We start from the raw sequence: 18,777 nt of genomic DNA, 5'->3' as shown, positions 1-18,777 counted from the left end.
GCAAACAAGAGCATCCTATCTGGAAAAAAGCAGCTCACTCTTGGTAAAGTACACTGCAATCATCCAAACCCCAAGGAGCAAAAGCAGGCTGCCACCAAGAAACCTCTGACACAAGATGTTCACAGCAGTTGCCACAAAGGTACAACACCACACCACACAGGGGTGACCAATGACAGAACCCAAGGAAGTGTCAGGAAGATGTGCCAGGGGAGGTTTAGGTTGGACATTAGGAAAAGGTTCTTCCCCCAGAGGGTGCTGGAGCACTGGAACAAGCTCCCCAGGGAGGTGTCACGGCCCCAAGCCTGACAGTGTTCAAGAAGAGACTGGACAAGGCCCTCAGACACATGGTGTGAATTGTGGAGTTGTCCTGTGCAGGGACACGAGTTGGACTCAATGATCCTTGTGAGTTCCTTCCAACTCAGGACATTCCATGATTCTATGATCCTAAGATACAAGCCTGATCAAACCACAGTGTCAGAAAATCCTCAATCTTAAGAAAAGATTTGAAAACATTCTCTGCGACCTCTGTTCTGCATTCAGATGGGACAGAAAAGTATCTTTCAGAGACAAGTATCTAAACGATAGGCTGACAATTAAAAACATGCTTTCCAAGTGCATTCCCTGAGATCACAGACATGCAATAAGGTTTTACACAGAGCAAAGAAGAATTATCTAGTTTATAAGGCACCACTTTTAAAACTCATTGTAGGTAGCACTGACTGAATATTGGCAACATAATTTCAATGCCAGCTGAGTGTCCAAGAGAAGGCTGTTATCCTATCACTGTTGAGGTGGATTTTTAGTCTAGTTCCACCAGCCAAAACAGTTCAACGTCTGTGATGTCCACCACTGGGTTTATACACACTGAGTTAAGCCATCCTCCCGTATGAGAACCCTATAGCACCATGTTTAGCCATGGCTGGCAGAGGACAGCCATGGATGAGTTAGGATGTAAATGGGCCTCAGACTGGTCCCTGAAATTGCCAGAGCAACAAATGCAAGACAGGCACTCTGGGGGTGCTCAGGCATCGGGATTAGAGTTGAAGACAGTTTTATTGTAGGAGAACACAGCAAAAGGGTAATGCAAACCAAGGTATCATGCTGCAATGATTCCTGAATGAAGAAGCAGTTTTCTAATAAAAAAAGCTAGTGGAAACACTTAGTCCTTTAGGGTTATTATACAGCATATATTACACAAAATAAGGAAACCCCGCTAGTCCATGCTGTAACAAAATACAGTCTGAATAGCAAACAGCACCTAAGTGGTATACAAGAGCCCTCTTCTTAGACTGCAATTCTCTCTGATTCCATTTGACAGATACAGTTCTTGATATTCCATTCTTCAGTAAACAGCTGGAAGACAGGAACAGCTTGAACGCTAATGACACTGTAAGAATTTTAGCACTTAAACTGAAATGTCCAGAGTACACAGCAAGTGGAAATACTGACAAATATGAATACGCCACTCTTTTCTCATAGGTATTTAAAATGGCTATAGCAAAGAAGAGAGCACATATTTCACATTAGGATAAAAACAAAACTAGTCAACATTATTTTGGCTTGTTTGCACTGGATTATGAGACCATTTCATGACAGAACATGCTATAGTATGCTTGAAGAAAAAACAATAAGCAAGCTATTTGTAATTATCTCTCTACCATGAAATTATCCTTCAAGATACAACAGTCTAATTTTTTAAGAATAGGAACCCCTTTTGACAGCATAGTTATAAAACACATCTATATTTTTTTAATAGAACAATATAAAAACAAAAAAAAAAAATCAAAGACAGAAGAAAGAAAACTTATATCCTTTAAAGTGTAAGCCAGTCATAGCATTACCATTACAAGAGAAGAACATCTGTTTTAAACTTACCTCTCCTCCATTAACATACTCCATCACAAAACACAAACGATCCTTTGTCTGGAAGGAATATTTCAAGGACTTGCAAAGAAAACAGCAAAACCAAACCAATTATCATCTTGTATTAACCAAATTTCTTTCACTTAAACCATAACAAAATTTAATTTTATCCTTTTAAGCAGACAATTCTGACTTGGTGAGAACTCTGAGAGTAATTAAAAGTGCAAATTCCTATCTGGAGCTTGAGATGAATTAACACAAAAATCTTCATGTCTTCCCCCATCTCTTCCACGTGGCCATTGAAATTAAAACACCATGCTTATTATAATAAAATACTAACTAGTTACTACATCATACAATTTTCTACTGCTTTCCTTACTGCCATACATGATTCCAGCTATTCTCACTCATGATATTTTATGATGTCCACTTCCATAACACCCACGGAGAGGCTACCATATTCTTCTTAATTCCTCCCAAATGAAATGAATATATTTATTTACATATCATTTTAAAATTGTAAACAATATTATTATCTTACTTAAAATTTTTGACTGATAATGTTGAATTGATTTTGCTACAAAAAATGATACTAATTTACTTAAAACTAACTCCTAATACTTACCGTTAAAAAAGGATGTCTGGTGTTTTTCAATACTCTACTTTCTGTAAGTGTATGAGCCACTTCATCCTGAGAAATAAAGAATAGAAAAAGTAGGTCTGAATTAAGATATAAACTGTTGGTTAATTAAGTAGGAGGAAAAGGCCAAAACTTCTGAAAAGAGAAAGCTACAGAACAGTTTTGGAAAATGAATGAACCTGAAGGAAACCTGAAAAGTAATCCACAATTTTTGAGAAAATATTTTAAAGGAAATTTAAGTTTGGCAAAATACAATTTAAGGTATTTTATTCGATTTTATTTTTATTCCTTTCTTGCTTTAAAATGAGAACTTTAACTTTATAACCAATGCAGGGAAGGAAGAAATTATAATATTGTATTTGATATTTTGACAACAGAGTCATCACAGCTTCGCAGTTCTAGTAGAGATCATCTGAACAACATATCTACATAGAGAGACTGAATCAACTTGCAAGGAACATGCACGGGTAGTAGCTGAGGGGAAGAGAGCAGGGAGAGAGGATGGCGGGAAGAGGCCTCACCCTGCGCTGCAGTGGCAGCAGCTCCAAAGGGCTGGGGAGAAAAGCTCGGCGTTTAAGGGGTTCTTATTATGAACACACAACCATTTTATGCAATTCTACATGTAATACGTGCTGGGATTCCCCAGTCCCCAGGGACCAGACCTAAAACCCTGAGAGCCACAGGGCTGGTTTAGCCATTTTCTGTAGCACTGAGCTACCACTGCGTATTATGTTATATTATAAAGAACTGAAGACTAACTTAGTGTGACTCAAATTTCAACCATAATCCTGAAGAAGTAAATACATTTAGTCAGAGTATACTTTATTATTGCTACAAATAATACCAATATAACATTATTGTACTGCACATGCTTATCAGCCTATGCTCCGAGGATAAGGTATTACTAAACAAGAAAGTAAACACAGATGTCATGAGTTTTAAATTAGACTTTTAAAATTGTCAAAATAGGAAGTTAAACAACAACAACAGTTAGTGGTAATAAAATAATGCCATTTAGCTGAATAGCATTGCAACACCAAGTGTATACACTACAAGTACATACTGGGGGAAAAACAAAACAAAAAAAAAAAACGCTTAGAGGAGAAAAGCAAGCCTAAAGCTTTATTTATTGACTGATTTTTTAAACATCAGTAGTTCACCAGATATGCAGCATTAAAAGCTGGCAGTGGCCAGTTTTTCTGGCATTGCCTCAGAAGTTTGTTATACTTGTAGCAATGCCCTAATAAGTGCAATATTAATCTGTCACGAAAATTTAGGATCAACAGATTTATTCTGAAAGGGGCAGATGCTGTACAGCCTTCCAGATACAGCTGTCAATGCACCACTTTTCTGCTTCATATTATGCTGTTATAAGTATGACCTCCTATAGTGCATGTTATATCACATCGGCTGAGTTGTGACTGCAGATCTTTTCTGTCTAGTGACTGTATCCTTAGCACTGATCTTCAGAGTTAAACGTTATCAACAAATCCCCATGACATACTTACACACTGAGTGGGCTAGACAGCTAAGCTCAGGCTCAAGTCTTGTTTTTATTTTGGGGAGGAGTGGAAAAAATGGTATTTAGTGACTATAGGGAAAAAAATATGATCACTTCACTTGTGAAGATCTAAGCTTAATCTATTTTCTATTTTTTCGTCAGTTTCTCATCAATATACAACCATGCTATGGAAGACTTTGAAGGACTCCCTTCAAAACAAAATTCCAGTTCTGAGGAAGCTGAATTTCAAACACTGAGGTGCTCCCATTTTCATCGCAGGAAGAAAGGCACATTTCCTCACACCCTTAGTTTTCTTGTTAGTCTACAAATTGGCAGAAAAACAGAAGCTGGTCTGCTTCAGGAAGTGCCAGGTTCTGCCCAATCTATCCCTGAGCTAGCTTTCTGTTTTCAGGTAAACAGATCAATGAACAGTTGCATCCCTGATCTCCTCAGAATTTCTCTGGCTTTATACATACTTCCACAAACAAAAATTTCTGCTCAACAAAGAGAGACAAAGTTATCCAAGAATCGGGTTTAACTCTTCTAAAAATTAGGTGATATTGTAGCAGCCAGCAAAATAAAAGGAAAACCTCTAAAATTAAAAAACTAGAATGCTGTGAAGACTGGAAGGGTATCAACGAGCAGCAGCAGAACAGGAGCTCCCAGCAGTGAGATGTAAGAGTCCTCTCAGTTGCCCCTGGGTGCCAGGGGTGAGCAAAACCTGGGGTAGGACGTCAGGCTGGAGATGGGGCCACAGCACACAGCAACCAGATGCTTGACAGTAACGGGGCAACCCACAGACATCGCTGCCATTTATTAAGTCTTACAGGAAGGGTCAATGAGATGCTCCTTCCCATGCAGAATCAAGAGAATGCAGCAGCGATACCCTCTTTTCTTTCTGTATCTCCTGATGATGAGGAAAAGGGCACTCTGCTGCTGTTCATCCAAGTACATGCCAGACAGCTGCTAGGGGCACAGGGAACTCACAGCTCAGACTCTTCTCCATTCAAGACAGAAATTTAAGTCTCTCCCTTACTCCAGGGCTGGTTTTAATGAAACTCAAGCAAATATAGTAGTCTTCAAGGTTTCTATTCCTTTATTGAATTTAATTAAAACTGATCAGCACATTCAAAAGTTGATAGAAAGTGAGTGACAGACAAGTGAACATAGAGATAGACTGTAAAATTCCGTAAGCCCTGTTTTCATAGGCCTATAGGAAAATTAGAAAAATCTGAAGGATATTTTAGAATAAAATATATGTAAACCACAGTAGTTCCCATCCACACTCAGTTTTTATGAATACCGGTATTATTAGCCTCAAGTATTTAGAAATGTCAGGCAGATCCACATCCCTCAAAAACCTCCTTACTTAATAATTGGGATTATTTTTAATTGTGTCTCATGGTGATAGGAGCACGTAGGTTTCTTGGTCTCAACTTGTTCTGTGCAACTGGGATTCAAAACTTTACGATTCCTAGAAACAAAGCTCAGAGTAGATGATCTTGAAGTTTAAACTTCTTAGTAAAATTATGACCGACCACAAGAGCTAATAACACTAAACTAATCAAGCTTAAGTCACCGGACAATGCCAGTTTAAAGGACTTCTTCAGACATCAGCTTCAGATTTTCTTGTTTCTCAAAACCAGAAAAAATTAAATTGTTAGTCCCATGCACAGCTATCTTATCTAACATAGCAAGAACAGACCACAGGCCCATTGAATTAATGGCATTTATTTGAATAAACTTAGTTTACTTAGAAAAATTTTCGAAGTACGTAATATACCCTACAATGTAATTTTCTTGTTTCAAACTTGGATTGCACTACCTTCCTGGCCAGTGAACTCTCTCAATGCTTTAGCACACTCTGAATTATAAGCCACTGGAAAAATATATGCAAAATGAGTACACATGCTTTTCTTGTATTCTTGTTTTCTGAAGATACACATTTCTATCAAAACCAATTGCCATCAAAAATCAAGTACACCTTATATATTAGACATTGATTATTCCATTAAAAAAAAAAATGAGCCAATATTAAAACTATAACCTTCCTTACCTTTGCAATAATGACTTCTTTTTTCAAAATCTTCATAGCGTAGTATTTCCCACTAGCCTTCTCTCGGACCAGGATAACTTTGCCAAACGTGCCTTTGCCCAGTAGTTTTAAATAGTCAAAATCATTCATTGTCTATAAGGAACAAACAACAAGTATTAGCAAGACTTATGCTATCTAGTTCCAGTATGCACACACGTACCTACATATAACCAAATGCTGTTACCAATATACTAAGAACAGTTCAAAAAAACAGGTACACTTCTATGATTAACTCCATAATAGTGAACTGTATCCTTGAACCATGAGGATAGTAGTATTATAATTCTCTAAAGTCAAGTACTGCACAGTATCCTATACACACATTTTTACAAAGCACACAGTGAACAAAGTCTTAGGCTATATCAGCATTTCATGAAGGTTCCACATCTAAGAAAGCTCATCAACTCCTGTATTACCAGGGACAAAAGAATGTGGCATATCAGTAGGTTTTGTGTAAAGCTAACCACTGCTCTGATGGTTTTTTTTAAACATTTTAGTAGGTTTGTCAGCTCAACTAGAGTGTCACACACAGAAAGAATTTGGCCAGATGATCTCAGAAACCAAAGCAGTTTAGCCACTTTCATGAGCACAAAGCTTGAGTCAATAATCATCTTAGTTCTGCAAGCTCATTTCAGACCAGGTCAGAAGCATCAACCCAATGGTCTATGCATTAGATGCAAAGATGAGGATATAAACAGCACAATACTGAGAATACAGTGACTGCACAGTGTTTCTTTGGTAAATTTGGGGCAAATCACTGGCTTCCACTGTGTGTTTCCACAGCCCATCTTTCAGCACGCTGTGTGACTGCCCTGGTTGCAGCACCCCATAACCACACACAGACTGTTAAGGCTCCGAGGAACCTTGAGGAAAGCAGTTAAAGGCTCTGAAAGACAACACACTATTGTTGTTATACTACTGTCCTGCAGTATCAATAACCTTCCTTTCTTAGTGAATAATACACCTGAAAATATTTATAGAGAGGAATACTACTTGAGTCTTGGTTTTGCTAGGTTAAATATATCTAATCCTTTTATGTATGAGAGAAAGAAAAGATCATGCCTTATCTTTCATCTTCCTAGAGTTTCTTTCTATCACTAGTTGGAGTCTCAGGCAGGTTTTTTGAATACTGACATTCCAGATAATCTGCTACTTGTGTCTTCCACAATGGAACTAGTACTTTCCTTATCCCTACCAGAGACACCTCAAACAGTGCCTACACATCTCACACACATTCCCAGTGTAGAGCTATTGGGCATATCCCCAGGTGTGCAATCACAAATAGTGGCAGTAAAATATATTCTCTCCTTTGAGAAAATACAAAGGGTGAAATTTCCTTCTGAAATTATTTATTCCTTTAAGCTCAAGTGCATGATACTATTACCATGGATCTCAAGTTGCTGTCAACAAACTGTGAAAAAAATTTATGCAATTGCTCACTCAGAGTCAGTTTGAAATACGCTCACATAAGGGGTGGAACTGAAGTTCCATCAACCACATTAATGCTGTGATTCCTTAGCTTTTTAAGGTAACACCTAGATATTTCAAAGCTTTATTAAAGAGAAGATGCTTTCCATATATCAGTTGCCTAGCTATATCAGCAGAAATTAAACCTTTTTCTCATGTAATGGTGGTTGGTAGCTCCTAAGCAAATTAACTTGGGTCAATTCCATTCTTTGCTCACATGTAAACTTATTTAAACATTTTGCACTGACAGGTCTTGTTTTGCTGCCAAAACAATCTGACATCAGGAAGAACAAAACTGCATTTATCCCAGTAAGTAACAGAGATTTCAAAGGTTCAGTATACTTCTTACCTAAAGGAAATCCACACAAGTGAGTGTAAAGTTAAGTTTATGACCACAGACAAATCCTTAAATGGTCAGCTTTTCCAAGACCAAGTATAACGTGTTGCACCTAGTGATGCATGACGTAGTATGTAAAGCTGTGATCCAAATGTTATGCACCTCCTAGTACTTACTCAACCAAAGGTAAGACTTCTCACCTATCACAGTCAGTACTTGGGAAAGTCGAGTTATCTACCTTGACAGTTCTATGATAACAGTCAAGCAAAAACACACAAAGAAACTGCCTTTGTGCTAAAGCAGTGAAATTGACGAAAACACATGAAAAATCCAAAATGCGTTCAAAACAATTCAGACAGAAGATGAGTAACTCAGGGCAAAGTCCTCCATATCTTCAGTCATAAAGCTATTACATTCCCTGACAAAAAATGGCTGACAGCCTTACTGATAAAGAATACGGAGTTATCAACCATAACAAATCACTTCTAACAGTCAAAAGTTTATGGGATCATAAGCAGCCTCAAAGGTGTAACATTTTCCCATACTTCTGATCTTTGAGAGGCTGGACTTAGAGAGCAACCATCAGAGTCTGAACAAAACCAGCTCAGAAGAGCAGCCCTCTGCCTGCACACAGAAGGAGGATCTGGGCTCAACCGATCACAGATACAGGTTTGATGCTGAGGGCAGCAAGCCAGCCAAATTGAAAGACTCGTTCGCCCAAAATTTGCTTACATAATGTTCATCAAAGCAGACATGAATCTAGCTGCAAGCTCAGTGAAAACAAGTTAAAAATATATGTATATTTATAAGTGGAAGGTAATAGGTTTGCAAGATTTTGAGCCATGGCTTAACAGCAGGTTATGGTGGTAGTGCTAGTTCTAAGAATAAAGTCTCCTGATGCTCTCATTCTTTGAAGCTCAGCAGAAGGCTTAAGAGATGATATGTCATGCAGGGTAACTCAAAAAGTCTGCCAAAGAACACAAGATCTTGGGAGATAAAAACACAGATGCCATAGCTAAGGGTGTACTGGAAACTGGTGGGAAAATGGAAATACTTCCTAAACCTGAGGGATGTTGGTAAGCAAATTTGGAAGCTCCAATAAGATTGGATTCTTTCTCCTTGATGATTCCACCTTTTTCATTCCTACTGAACTCTTAGCACTGAATATTTTGCCTCATTACATTACTTTTCGTTTTCCTCTGAAAAATCCATTGTTTACTCATTCTGCACTCTGCAAAACAAATTTGTAATCAAAGGAAAAGGAATGAACCTACAGCAAACTGCACTAACCAAAGAACGGTATGATGTTCAGCTTTCTGTAAAGCCTATATACTCCCTTATGGATGATCTGCTCAAAAGATTACACTCTACTACCAGTGCTGAGAATTCCTACCAAGGAACTAATTTTTTTAAATTCCTGACTTGCACAAAGATTATACCACTTGAAGTCTGCATCTCACTTCATCAGGAAGAGATCCTGTTTATAAGGAATAGTACAACAGGAAATAAAAGCAAGTTGCTAAGAATTTGTAGTGCTCCAGATTTTAATGATGCTCTTACTATAAAACTTGTGGCACATTGACACCGTTAAAAAAAACTGAAAAAAGGGAAAAAAAAGTGGGTTTGGTTCTTCTAGTTAATTTGGCCAGGAATGTTACTGTCATGTCTGTTCAAATTGAATTCCATATCCTAAAGACTGTTTTCTTCATAAACCTTTTGCTACCTTTTTAGAGAAGAACAGGCCCCCTCCTCTCTGTCTCGTTTCTTAATCTGATTATCCTCTTGTAGTCATATGTATACCATCTGGTGCATGCACTAGCAAAATTCACTGGGCTTAGATGTAAAATCAGGTGACAAAACAAGCTTGTAGGACACATTGTGTAAAAAAATCCCTGAAATGAAAAGAAATCCAATACCAAAAAAAAGCAATAAAAATGCACTAAGTCATTATAATTGAAATGGTTCTGCTTACATTAACAACTAAAAAAGCTTAACCAGAAGCTTTTCAGAAACATTTCTACAAAACAGAAACAGTTGTAAAAAAAAATATTTTTCCCAATTTCAATTAACACTGAGGGAGTGACAACTCTGCATCATTATGGTCACTTTTGCTAAAGTCTTCCAACAGTTAGAAGTCCGCAATGGGATTTTCACTTTTGGCAAAAATATATCCTTGCTGTCATCAGTATCGTCCTCACTGGCTACATTCTGATTCATTATTAGGTGTTGAATATCACCATTTTTCATTTTACCTTTTTTTGTGGAGTTTGCTTTTGGCTTGTTGCCAAAGTCATTAAATATTTTGCAGCACTCAACATGCACTGTCCCAGCATCTTATTTCAGCATGTCTTAAAGCATGAGCAGCAAGACAGAAAAGAAACTGATGTTCCTCCTCATCCTGTTCTCACAACCTCTTTTGTTGTATGGGAAAATGCACCGCACTGTGAACAAGGAACGCCTGCATTCCAGATAAACTACTTATATTAGACAGCATTAATTTTGACACCTTGAAGATGCTTGTTGTTATGCAGTGGTTTTGTACTCCACTAAGAGGATACACTGGCTTGGATTAGTGCTCAAATCTTTAATAGAGCAAACCCAAATCCCTTCCACATAATCGCGCTGCCTCTCAGAAATCCTGACACATCTTGAATGCTGCCTCTGCCTTGCTGTCATTTATTGTATTTTACCCTGGAGCACAATCATTAAACATCTATGCTGCAGGGCTAAAAGTTCAATGTCAACCTGACAGTGTATCATGAGAGTGTTGTTACATTTGTATATAATTAGTTTTTACCTATTTCTATAGCGGAAAAAAGAAAATGCAATACAATGAAACAACATGAAAGAGCTGTGTTTGCACTGCAAACTCAAGTTCTCAAAACTTAGGACATGACATAACTAAGATTTCCTACGACACCTCTGTTATATTCATAAAGGTGTAGTTTTCAGTCACCGATTTTTCTATGATTCTTGCTTCATATAGTGCAACAAACAAAACATGCTCTGTGAGTGCAGGCACACATTCACTATTTCTTTCCATTGTTCATCATTGAAAGGCATTCAGTTACATTAGCTATAAAACTATTTTGCTCTGTCAGCAGAGTTCCAGTCCTATGAAGCCAGTCCTCTAGAAACAGGTTATTATTTCTCATGCAATTTCAATGCATTCTTGAGTCATGTCAATCCTGTATAGGAAGTGAGAGACATCCATTTGAATGATTCATTCTTGAAGAGCAGTCCTTACTTATAGAAACACAAGATAAAATGGAAATACCAAATAATAAACAAATTTTTGTGTGGCACTGAATCTTTAAAACATGCTCTTAGTTGTGTGTTTATCCTATTGACTCTGGAGATACAACTACAAGTATGTTATAGCCAACAATGTACATATTCCTACTTAAAGCAAAAGCTGTGAAGTACTGCATAAAAATAAGATATTGTTTTGTCTTATTTCATTGAAAACTACAGCAAAGTTATTTTCCCAGATTGCAAAAAACAAGGTCATTAAAAGCCAAATCCTGCTAGCCTTTCTCATGCAAATTATCTAATTTGTACTGGGTATTATTTGCATGAGAAAGGGGGCAAATCTACTTGACTAAAGAAAATATTTTATTACCATACTTCTGAAAGAGTAAACAAACAAAAAATAAAATATTAAAATAATATTCAAACAATAAGCAGAATGTTAACATGTGCCTGAATGGTTAAACTTTGTTTTTCGGAAGTGCTACACCAGACAGTGTAACAAATAAATAAAACTAGAGCAGTTCAGTTTTATTTAAATAAAACAAATAAGTACTCTTATGCTTGTAATACACTGAAATTTATGTAGAAATACTATTCCCTGCATATTGTTTTATCCAACCAGACCACTCTATAAAAGTTATTTAATTATTAGTCTTGTCAATCATTTTTTAACATCATTACCTTTCTTTTATGATGGGTTGTTGAAGCATCCATCTCTTCTTCTCCTATATTGTCTATCTGTGAAGTCGGACTACAGTTCATCCTCTCCTCTTCTTGCCTCTGAAGTCTGTCTGCTACAGCCTGGATTGCTTCTGTCCATTCTTCCCTATCATAAACAAGGCAATACCCCTATTACAAACTGATAAAATACATCCAAATAATGTTTTTCACATGCTACATTTCTTCATTGTTCAATTCTGATGTTACACAGCAGAAGACTCATAAATTAATCACTTTAATTTCTTTCCAAATTCTGCATTATGTTAAAGGTGGTAAAGTTGACCAGCATCAAAAAGGAATACTAGTGAATACCTGAAAACACTTGCTCCAGGTATAATACAGCTCAGACCATAAACTGTCATCTCCTATCCAATACTATCCGGTAATAATTTGCTATTTTAAGAGATTTCTTGGTCTTCCAATATTTATTAAACCATACCCTGTGTTCAACTCTTTGCCTGTCTCCTCTTAAAATTCAACTTGTTGGGTAATTTCAAATTCCCCTGAGAAAAAGGCCCTCAGAGACAATTAAATTCCTACAAGTGTCACAAAACCCTGTGGCGACACAGAGAGGCAGGCACAGAGGAGGGTTTTGGTGGAGGGACGACCAGGGGCAGTTGAGCCCACAGCTGTTCTGCTGCTGGCTCACCAGCACAGACACAACAACCAGCACACTGGTGGCATTAGTGAATGCAGTAAGAGGTGCTACCCTGTGTACACAGAAGAAGATAGGGTGAAGAAACAGTACCAAGATAGAATAATAAAATAAAATAAAATAAAATAAAATAAAATAAAATAAAATAAAATAAAATAAAATAAAATAAAATAAAATAAAATAAAATAAAATAAAATAAAATAAAATAAAATAAAATAAAATAAAATAAAATAAAATAAAATAAAATAAGGAAAAAAAAAAGGAGAGAAACTACAGAAAAAGCAAAGTTTTGGTTATTTATTGAGACACCCAATATGAATAAAGCCAAATCATAGCATTAGTCATAAACAGGACAGATGCCCACAGTGGTAAGACTCAGTGCATCTAACCAGAGACACAATAAAGAACTTTTTAGCAAGCTGTGGTGGATGCACTCGACCCCCCCCACCTGAAACCCTAAATCACTCCCTATGACAAAAGGTACACCATCCCATAACTCCTACATGCTTCTAGTGCATTAAAAAAGTTAATTCTTAAGAGTTTGTATATTTACTGAGACAAGAAAAACTAATAAGCAAACATAAAATAAATTATAACAAACATACTGTTTTGTGTGCCAAAAAAAGGAGCCTATCGGGAGGAGCAGAATGAAAATTTAAGACAGCAAGTCTGGAAAATACTTCAATGCAGGCTTCTGTTGTTCAAAATGTAACACTTCGGAGATCCATCACGACATAGTTTTGGCTCATTCGAACACACTCTTCAAACATACTCTCAGGGAACTCTTACACCAGCTATGAGCTCAGATAATATTTTACAGAAGCTGACTTATAAATTCTTCAAGTAACTGTTCAGATGTGCTCAGAATGTCACAGTCCCAAGTGCTGATCACTGTACAGTCCCAGCAGAGACTGTGTCGAGGCTTCTGCATAAAGAACACAGAAAGCAAAACAAAAATAAAATCCTCACCGTTCCTCCGGAGTGTCTACATGGAACGTCCTCTCTATGACAGTGGTCCACTGAAGACATCTGATAATGAATGTGTTTGGCTTTGGTCTCTCTGTTTTCATTAGCTGACATTCTAGAGAAACACATGAGATTGCCTCTTTTATACATTGCCAGTTAACATGTGAAGAGCAAATTAATTAGATAAAATACATATAGCTTATAAAATACATATATCTATGCAGCATGTATTCAGCACGTATAAGGAAATATAGGGTGGCAAGATAACCGTGGGTTTGAACAAAAGGCAGCAGATAAGAATCAAGAGGTGAAGAAAGCTGAGGAACTGATGGAACTTGTATTGTTGCCCATAAAAAGACTGCCATCTCCACTTACAAACTAGGTCTGTGTTATGAGGGTAAGAACAGTATTAGATCTCGGGTTGCTCTAGTATGCCAAGGTAACAGCAGTAGCCACAGGCACATTCTTCCATCTGTACCTGGCAGGAGGAATATGACATTTTCCTTTCAATGGTAACCATGCCACAATTACCCACGCTACTGTCACTTCAGGATTAGATTTATTGTGAAATACCCTATCTGAGAAAATTCAGACGTTTGAACTAGTCTGATTATTAAATATAAAATAACCCCAATACACGCACCCAGTGGGGCTGCCCCAGGAAATCATCTAGTTCTCTCTGTGCCCCAGGGCAGAATCAGGTCTACCTATACCATTTCTCGTAAGTATTTCTTTAAACTCTTTCTACAGTCCCCAAAAGGCAGGAATTTCAAAACCACTGTAAGCAAACTATTGCATCCAACTATAAGGAAATTAATTGTTTTTACAGTTGAAAGATTTTTCCTAGCATTTAATGCAACTGTTCCTATAATTTAAGCATATTGTTTCTTGCCCTATTTACTAATTTATCTTTTCAGCAGCTATGCCTTTTAGACATTTGAACACTATCTTACCTCTCTTCAGTCTTCTCCGGCCTAAATCAGCTCAATCAATCTGACCTCACATGTTGTGCTTTCAGATCCAAGATCTACTCTTATCACACAATTCTAGACATACAGTACTCTGCCTATGACCCCTTTGTCACAAGACCAGCGTCAGTGCTTTACAAAAATCATATTATATGACATGTACCACTTCATCAGGCATTATATATATTCACAAAAATAAATTATATTGGCTTGATGTATTTTTTCTTCACAAATTCAGGGTCCTGAAACCTAGCAAATTTCTAAACACCCAACTTGTGTAAGTACCCTCTGCTCTGTTTTGCTTTCTCACTTATGCCTTTGTTGCCAGTGTTAATTGTACAAGATACATACTCATAGCTGACATTCTGAAATGCAGCTGCATACTGAAAATACATTAAAGCAATCCTCCTTAATATTACTAGTTTGTAAGGCTTAAAGCCTTAGTTCAAGGCACTGATTTGTATGCCTGAACACCTAAACAATTTGAGACACAATTATCTAAGAAACAGCCTCTGCCTCAGTGATATAAAGTACAGCAAATATCAGCAGACTTCCTTGTACTAGACCATCCTTAACACAGGCATGAAATAACTGATATAAGAGAGGGTCCCTGTGAAGACACTTTGATTTTAGAACTTTCATGCATACTGCAATTTTTTTATTTGAAAAAGTAAAGAAGAGTGGAAGAGGATATGTTGATAGGACTTTTTTCTGCAGTTTGGCAGAACACTTCATAAGCTTGAAAGACATATGCATAAAAAAAAAAGAGGAATAAAGTAAATATTGCACTACACAGGTGTGTATTCCTTGATGCACAAAACTATATATTCACCATACATCTATGAATTATTATATAAGTCAGATTGCTCACTGGTCAAGGAGATGACATTACATTTACCAAACCTGCATACACTGTGGAAACTCAAAAGAGAAACAGTAATCCAACCTCACTGCTTTTATAAACTCAGCTAAGTCTTGGATGGGATGACAGCCACCCTCGACATTTAGAGGAAAGAGCTACAGTGGGATGGACACAGGGAGAGGGATTTAACACAACAGCTGGGAGAGAAACAAGGAGGACAGAAGCAGATGACAGGAACTTGGGGAGCCTGATGAAGTAGAGCTGCTTAGGATAGTTAACCAGCCTCGTAGCTGGGTGTAAATATCACTTGTGAGACCAAAGAAACCCCCATCTTCAGAGACATGGTTGAAATCCAAGTTATGATCATGGTGATGGTGAGGCTAGGGTTAACAGGCTATTTGTTTTATTAACTTCTTCAACTGTAGCTCTAAAGAATGTGTCAGGCTACCTTAATAACAGAGGAGACCAGCAGCATTGTCTGCTCTAAGATTATCTCATCTTACTCCTGACAAAACCATCCTCTCATCTTTAATCCTACCACGCTTCAATCATGTAGGCTGAAATTTTCTTTGCTGGGTGTCTGCCTAAAGCTGCACACTGCTGGAAAATACTTCTTTTTGGAGATGAGACTTAAAACTTGGCAAACCAAGACCTTTGATATCGTTTTAGTATTCCTGTGCTAATGTAAGGCATCTGGCCACACTACATGTGGGAGGGATAAGAGTGCAGCAGGAGGAGGGTAAAAAATTACAATAACAATTACTAAAGCATAAAATCATTGAAAATCTATGCATTGCTTATAATCCAGAGGCTACAGCTATCTCCTGCCTCTACACGTGCTAAATGTAAAGCTCTTTCTCCTGTATTCATAATGCCTCATGCTATTCCTCAGACAACATGAAAAAGAAACTACCTCGTTGAGTCAAAATCCAGCATGGAAAGATGGCATACAGCAAGTTATCTACACAAGAGATGTGGGGAACAAAACACTACAGAATAAAGGGAGAAGAGTGGAAATGAGACTGGAACCTGTGTGAGAAAGAAAAACTTGGGGGATAGATAGAGTATAGCTAAAGCAGAATAGCTAGTTTAGGAGAAGGAAGGTAAAAGAAACGCCAGGGACAGAAAAGTGTTAGGACACTCTGAAGGCAAAAAGGTACAGAGTCAAACCTGCAGAAAAGTCTGTGCCAATTAAAAAGCACATCCTCTCTACTGCCTCTAAAAGAGGCAAAGATTTTGAATTTCACCATGCATTTTCAGATTGCAAATACATATAAAAAAATGCATAACTGAAATAGCATTAATTTAAGTTTCCCAACTGAAGCATGCAAAAATTGGAATGAACAGAATTAAGCCTGCCTATGTCCAAATGCTACCTTTAATATGGTCTTTACAGATATGTATAGTATACCACATAGTATCATAAATATACGTTAGTATGTACATTACGTAAATCTGTATCTAATACATAGATGTATTATCGGTACTATCTATATTATTTTTTTCAGACCGTCCTCAAAGTGATGATGTGCATTATTAGCAAGAACAAAACATATGGAGGCATATACTAAGCTCTGTAACTACCAGAGAGTGTTTACTCTCTGAGTTTTCATTATAGATGATTAACTAAATCAATTAAAGGTAATAAGAAATAACTTAGCAATTGAAAATGACACTGAAAACATTAAAAAAAATGTCATTTCACTATCACCAAAGGGAGGCTACTGAAAAATAAAATCTAGCAAAACTTAATGAGCTTTTTTTTAATATTCTGTTAAAAGTGGCTAAAGATTTCCTTGTGGAAGGTTAAAATTGAATATGTTTGTATCCTTTGCTTCTGAAGCAAAAAAGAGTTACAGAAAGAAGTGGAGGACCAATGTATTCCTAATAGTGCTGTGCTACCCATGCTTCTCAAGCAAATAGAAGTAACTGAAGTCTGATGATATTTAGTACACCCACATGCTACATGTGCTGCTGTATACAAAATGTATGGGATAAACAACATTCCTGTCATGCTTTCAACATAATAAAAACTTGTTTGTCAATGTCTTTCACCTACAGCTAGAAAAAGAAAAATCTATTAGAGATGAGTAAGTACTCTAATACACAGTTACTGCTAATTACCAAAATATTTTTCTACTAATTACTCAAAAAACTGTAGTAGTTTTAGACAGAGAGAATAGTTTGGAAACTACAACAGCACAGAAGAATGAGTGAAACTGGCTACTGAGAGCTGGCTCTGAATGCTCGAGTGATAGTTGGGTTATTACCAAGAGTAGAGAACACTCTACCATAATGTCTTCAAGTTTGCTACTATACATAAACATATGTAATTAAAGGGCTGAATCTCAACTCAAAACAGTTGGAAGTCTAAATTATCATTCAAAAAGATGAGTAAGCCAGTAAACAGACAGACTCAACTTTGTGTTCTTGTATGCTAGCCATCCAGAACTTGGATTTACACAGTTTAATCCTAAAGCTTTCTGTCTTCCCGGGATCAAAGACCGGTCACAAGAATTTTCCCCTTTAATACTAGAGGGGGTGAAAAACCTTGGGGGAGAACACTTGTTCCAAGCAGCAAAATACAAAATCTGTAACAGAAACTGACAACTCTGTTCCAACAAGTCTGTAGCACTCATTTGGCCATTTTTGGATCTATATAGAAAATGAAAAAAAGAAATAAACCCAGTAACAAGAGATACAATAGATGTTTCTCAAGTATTGAACTTCTCTTTTTAAAAGAAACCAAAAAAATTGTCAGGTGTATACCAGAGGCTGGCTGACTTTTGTCTCCGTATCTACAAACAATCTGACAATTCTAAAATGTTACACTATCTTTTTCAAATAACTGCTACTATCTAAATTAAGTAGTTATGCTAGTTAAACTCTCCTGAGCAACTCTAACTACAAACTGTATTTCAAAACGTTCTGTTTACTTTACACCATTCTGAACCACAGATGACAAAGTTTGCTTGAAGCTGTAATTACTCTGCAAAGCTGGGAAGCCAATTAGAGGGCCTGAAACCTGCCAGTTCCAAAAAAAAAAAAAAAAACCCACAAAAAAAAGCACAGATCATCTGTTCAGATTTTATTAAAAAGTTTAAAGTTTGAATTCTATAACTTTAACCATATAATCGCCAATGTTCTTTTCCTAAATGCATTCATTGAGCACAAAAAAAAGAAAGAACACTAATACCATTTTATTATTTCATATATGGCAGCTTTCAACTTCAGCAGAATATGTTGATATGGCCAGAGAAGAATACTAAACATGCAAGCAGCCATAAAAAATTGCACTAAAAAATGAACAGAAGGTTACATATTTGAGAAATTATTTCTAATACAGACTGAGTTTTAGCACAAAAGATAACTTCTTTGATTATCATATGACATAAGAGGAAAAGTATTGAACCACTACTTGTATTGTTTAGAATATGTGGATTTCTAAATA

At 36.8% G+C, this 18,777-nt stretch overlaps 1 protein-coding gene across 2 annotated transcripts in view; it reads right to left on the bottom strand.

The window, feature by feature from the left end:
* AKT3 (AKT serine/threonine kinase 3) overlaps positions 1-18,777 on the bottom strand; it is a 160,967-nt gene that overhangs the window by 44,729 nt on the left and 97,461 nt on the right. For both annotated transcript variants that reach the window (XM_082049701.1, XM_082049702.1), the window contains exons 4-8: positions 13,500-13,611; positions 11,837-11,981; positions 6,061-6,192; positions 2,489-2,554; positions 1,876-1,944 (exon numbers count right to left, since the gene is read on the bottom strand). In XM_082049701.1, the coding sequence (XP_081905827.1) occupies positions 1,876-1,944; positions 2,489-2,554; positions 6,061-6,192; positions 11,837-11,981; positions 13,500-13,611 (524 nt within the window). The remainder of the gene's footprint in view (positions 1-1,875; positions 1,945-2,488; positions 2,555-6,060; positions 6,193-11,836; positions 11,982-13,499; positions 13,612-18,777) is intronic.

The sequence above is a fragment of the Streptopelia decaocto genome, assembly GCF_964273445.1.
Source record: "Streptopelia decaocto genome assembly, chromosome: 3".
NCBI lineage: Eukaryota > Metazoa > Chordata > Aves > Columbiformes > Columbidae > Streptopelia > Streptopelia decaocto.
The sequence above is the reverse complement of the archived record's forward strand: the minus strand, read 5'-3'. Positions and strand labels throughout refer to the sequence as shown.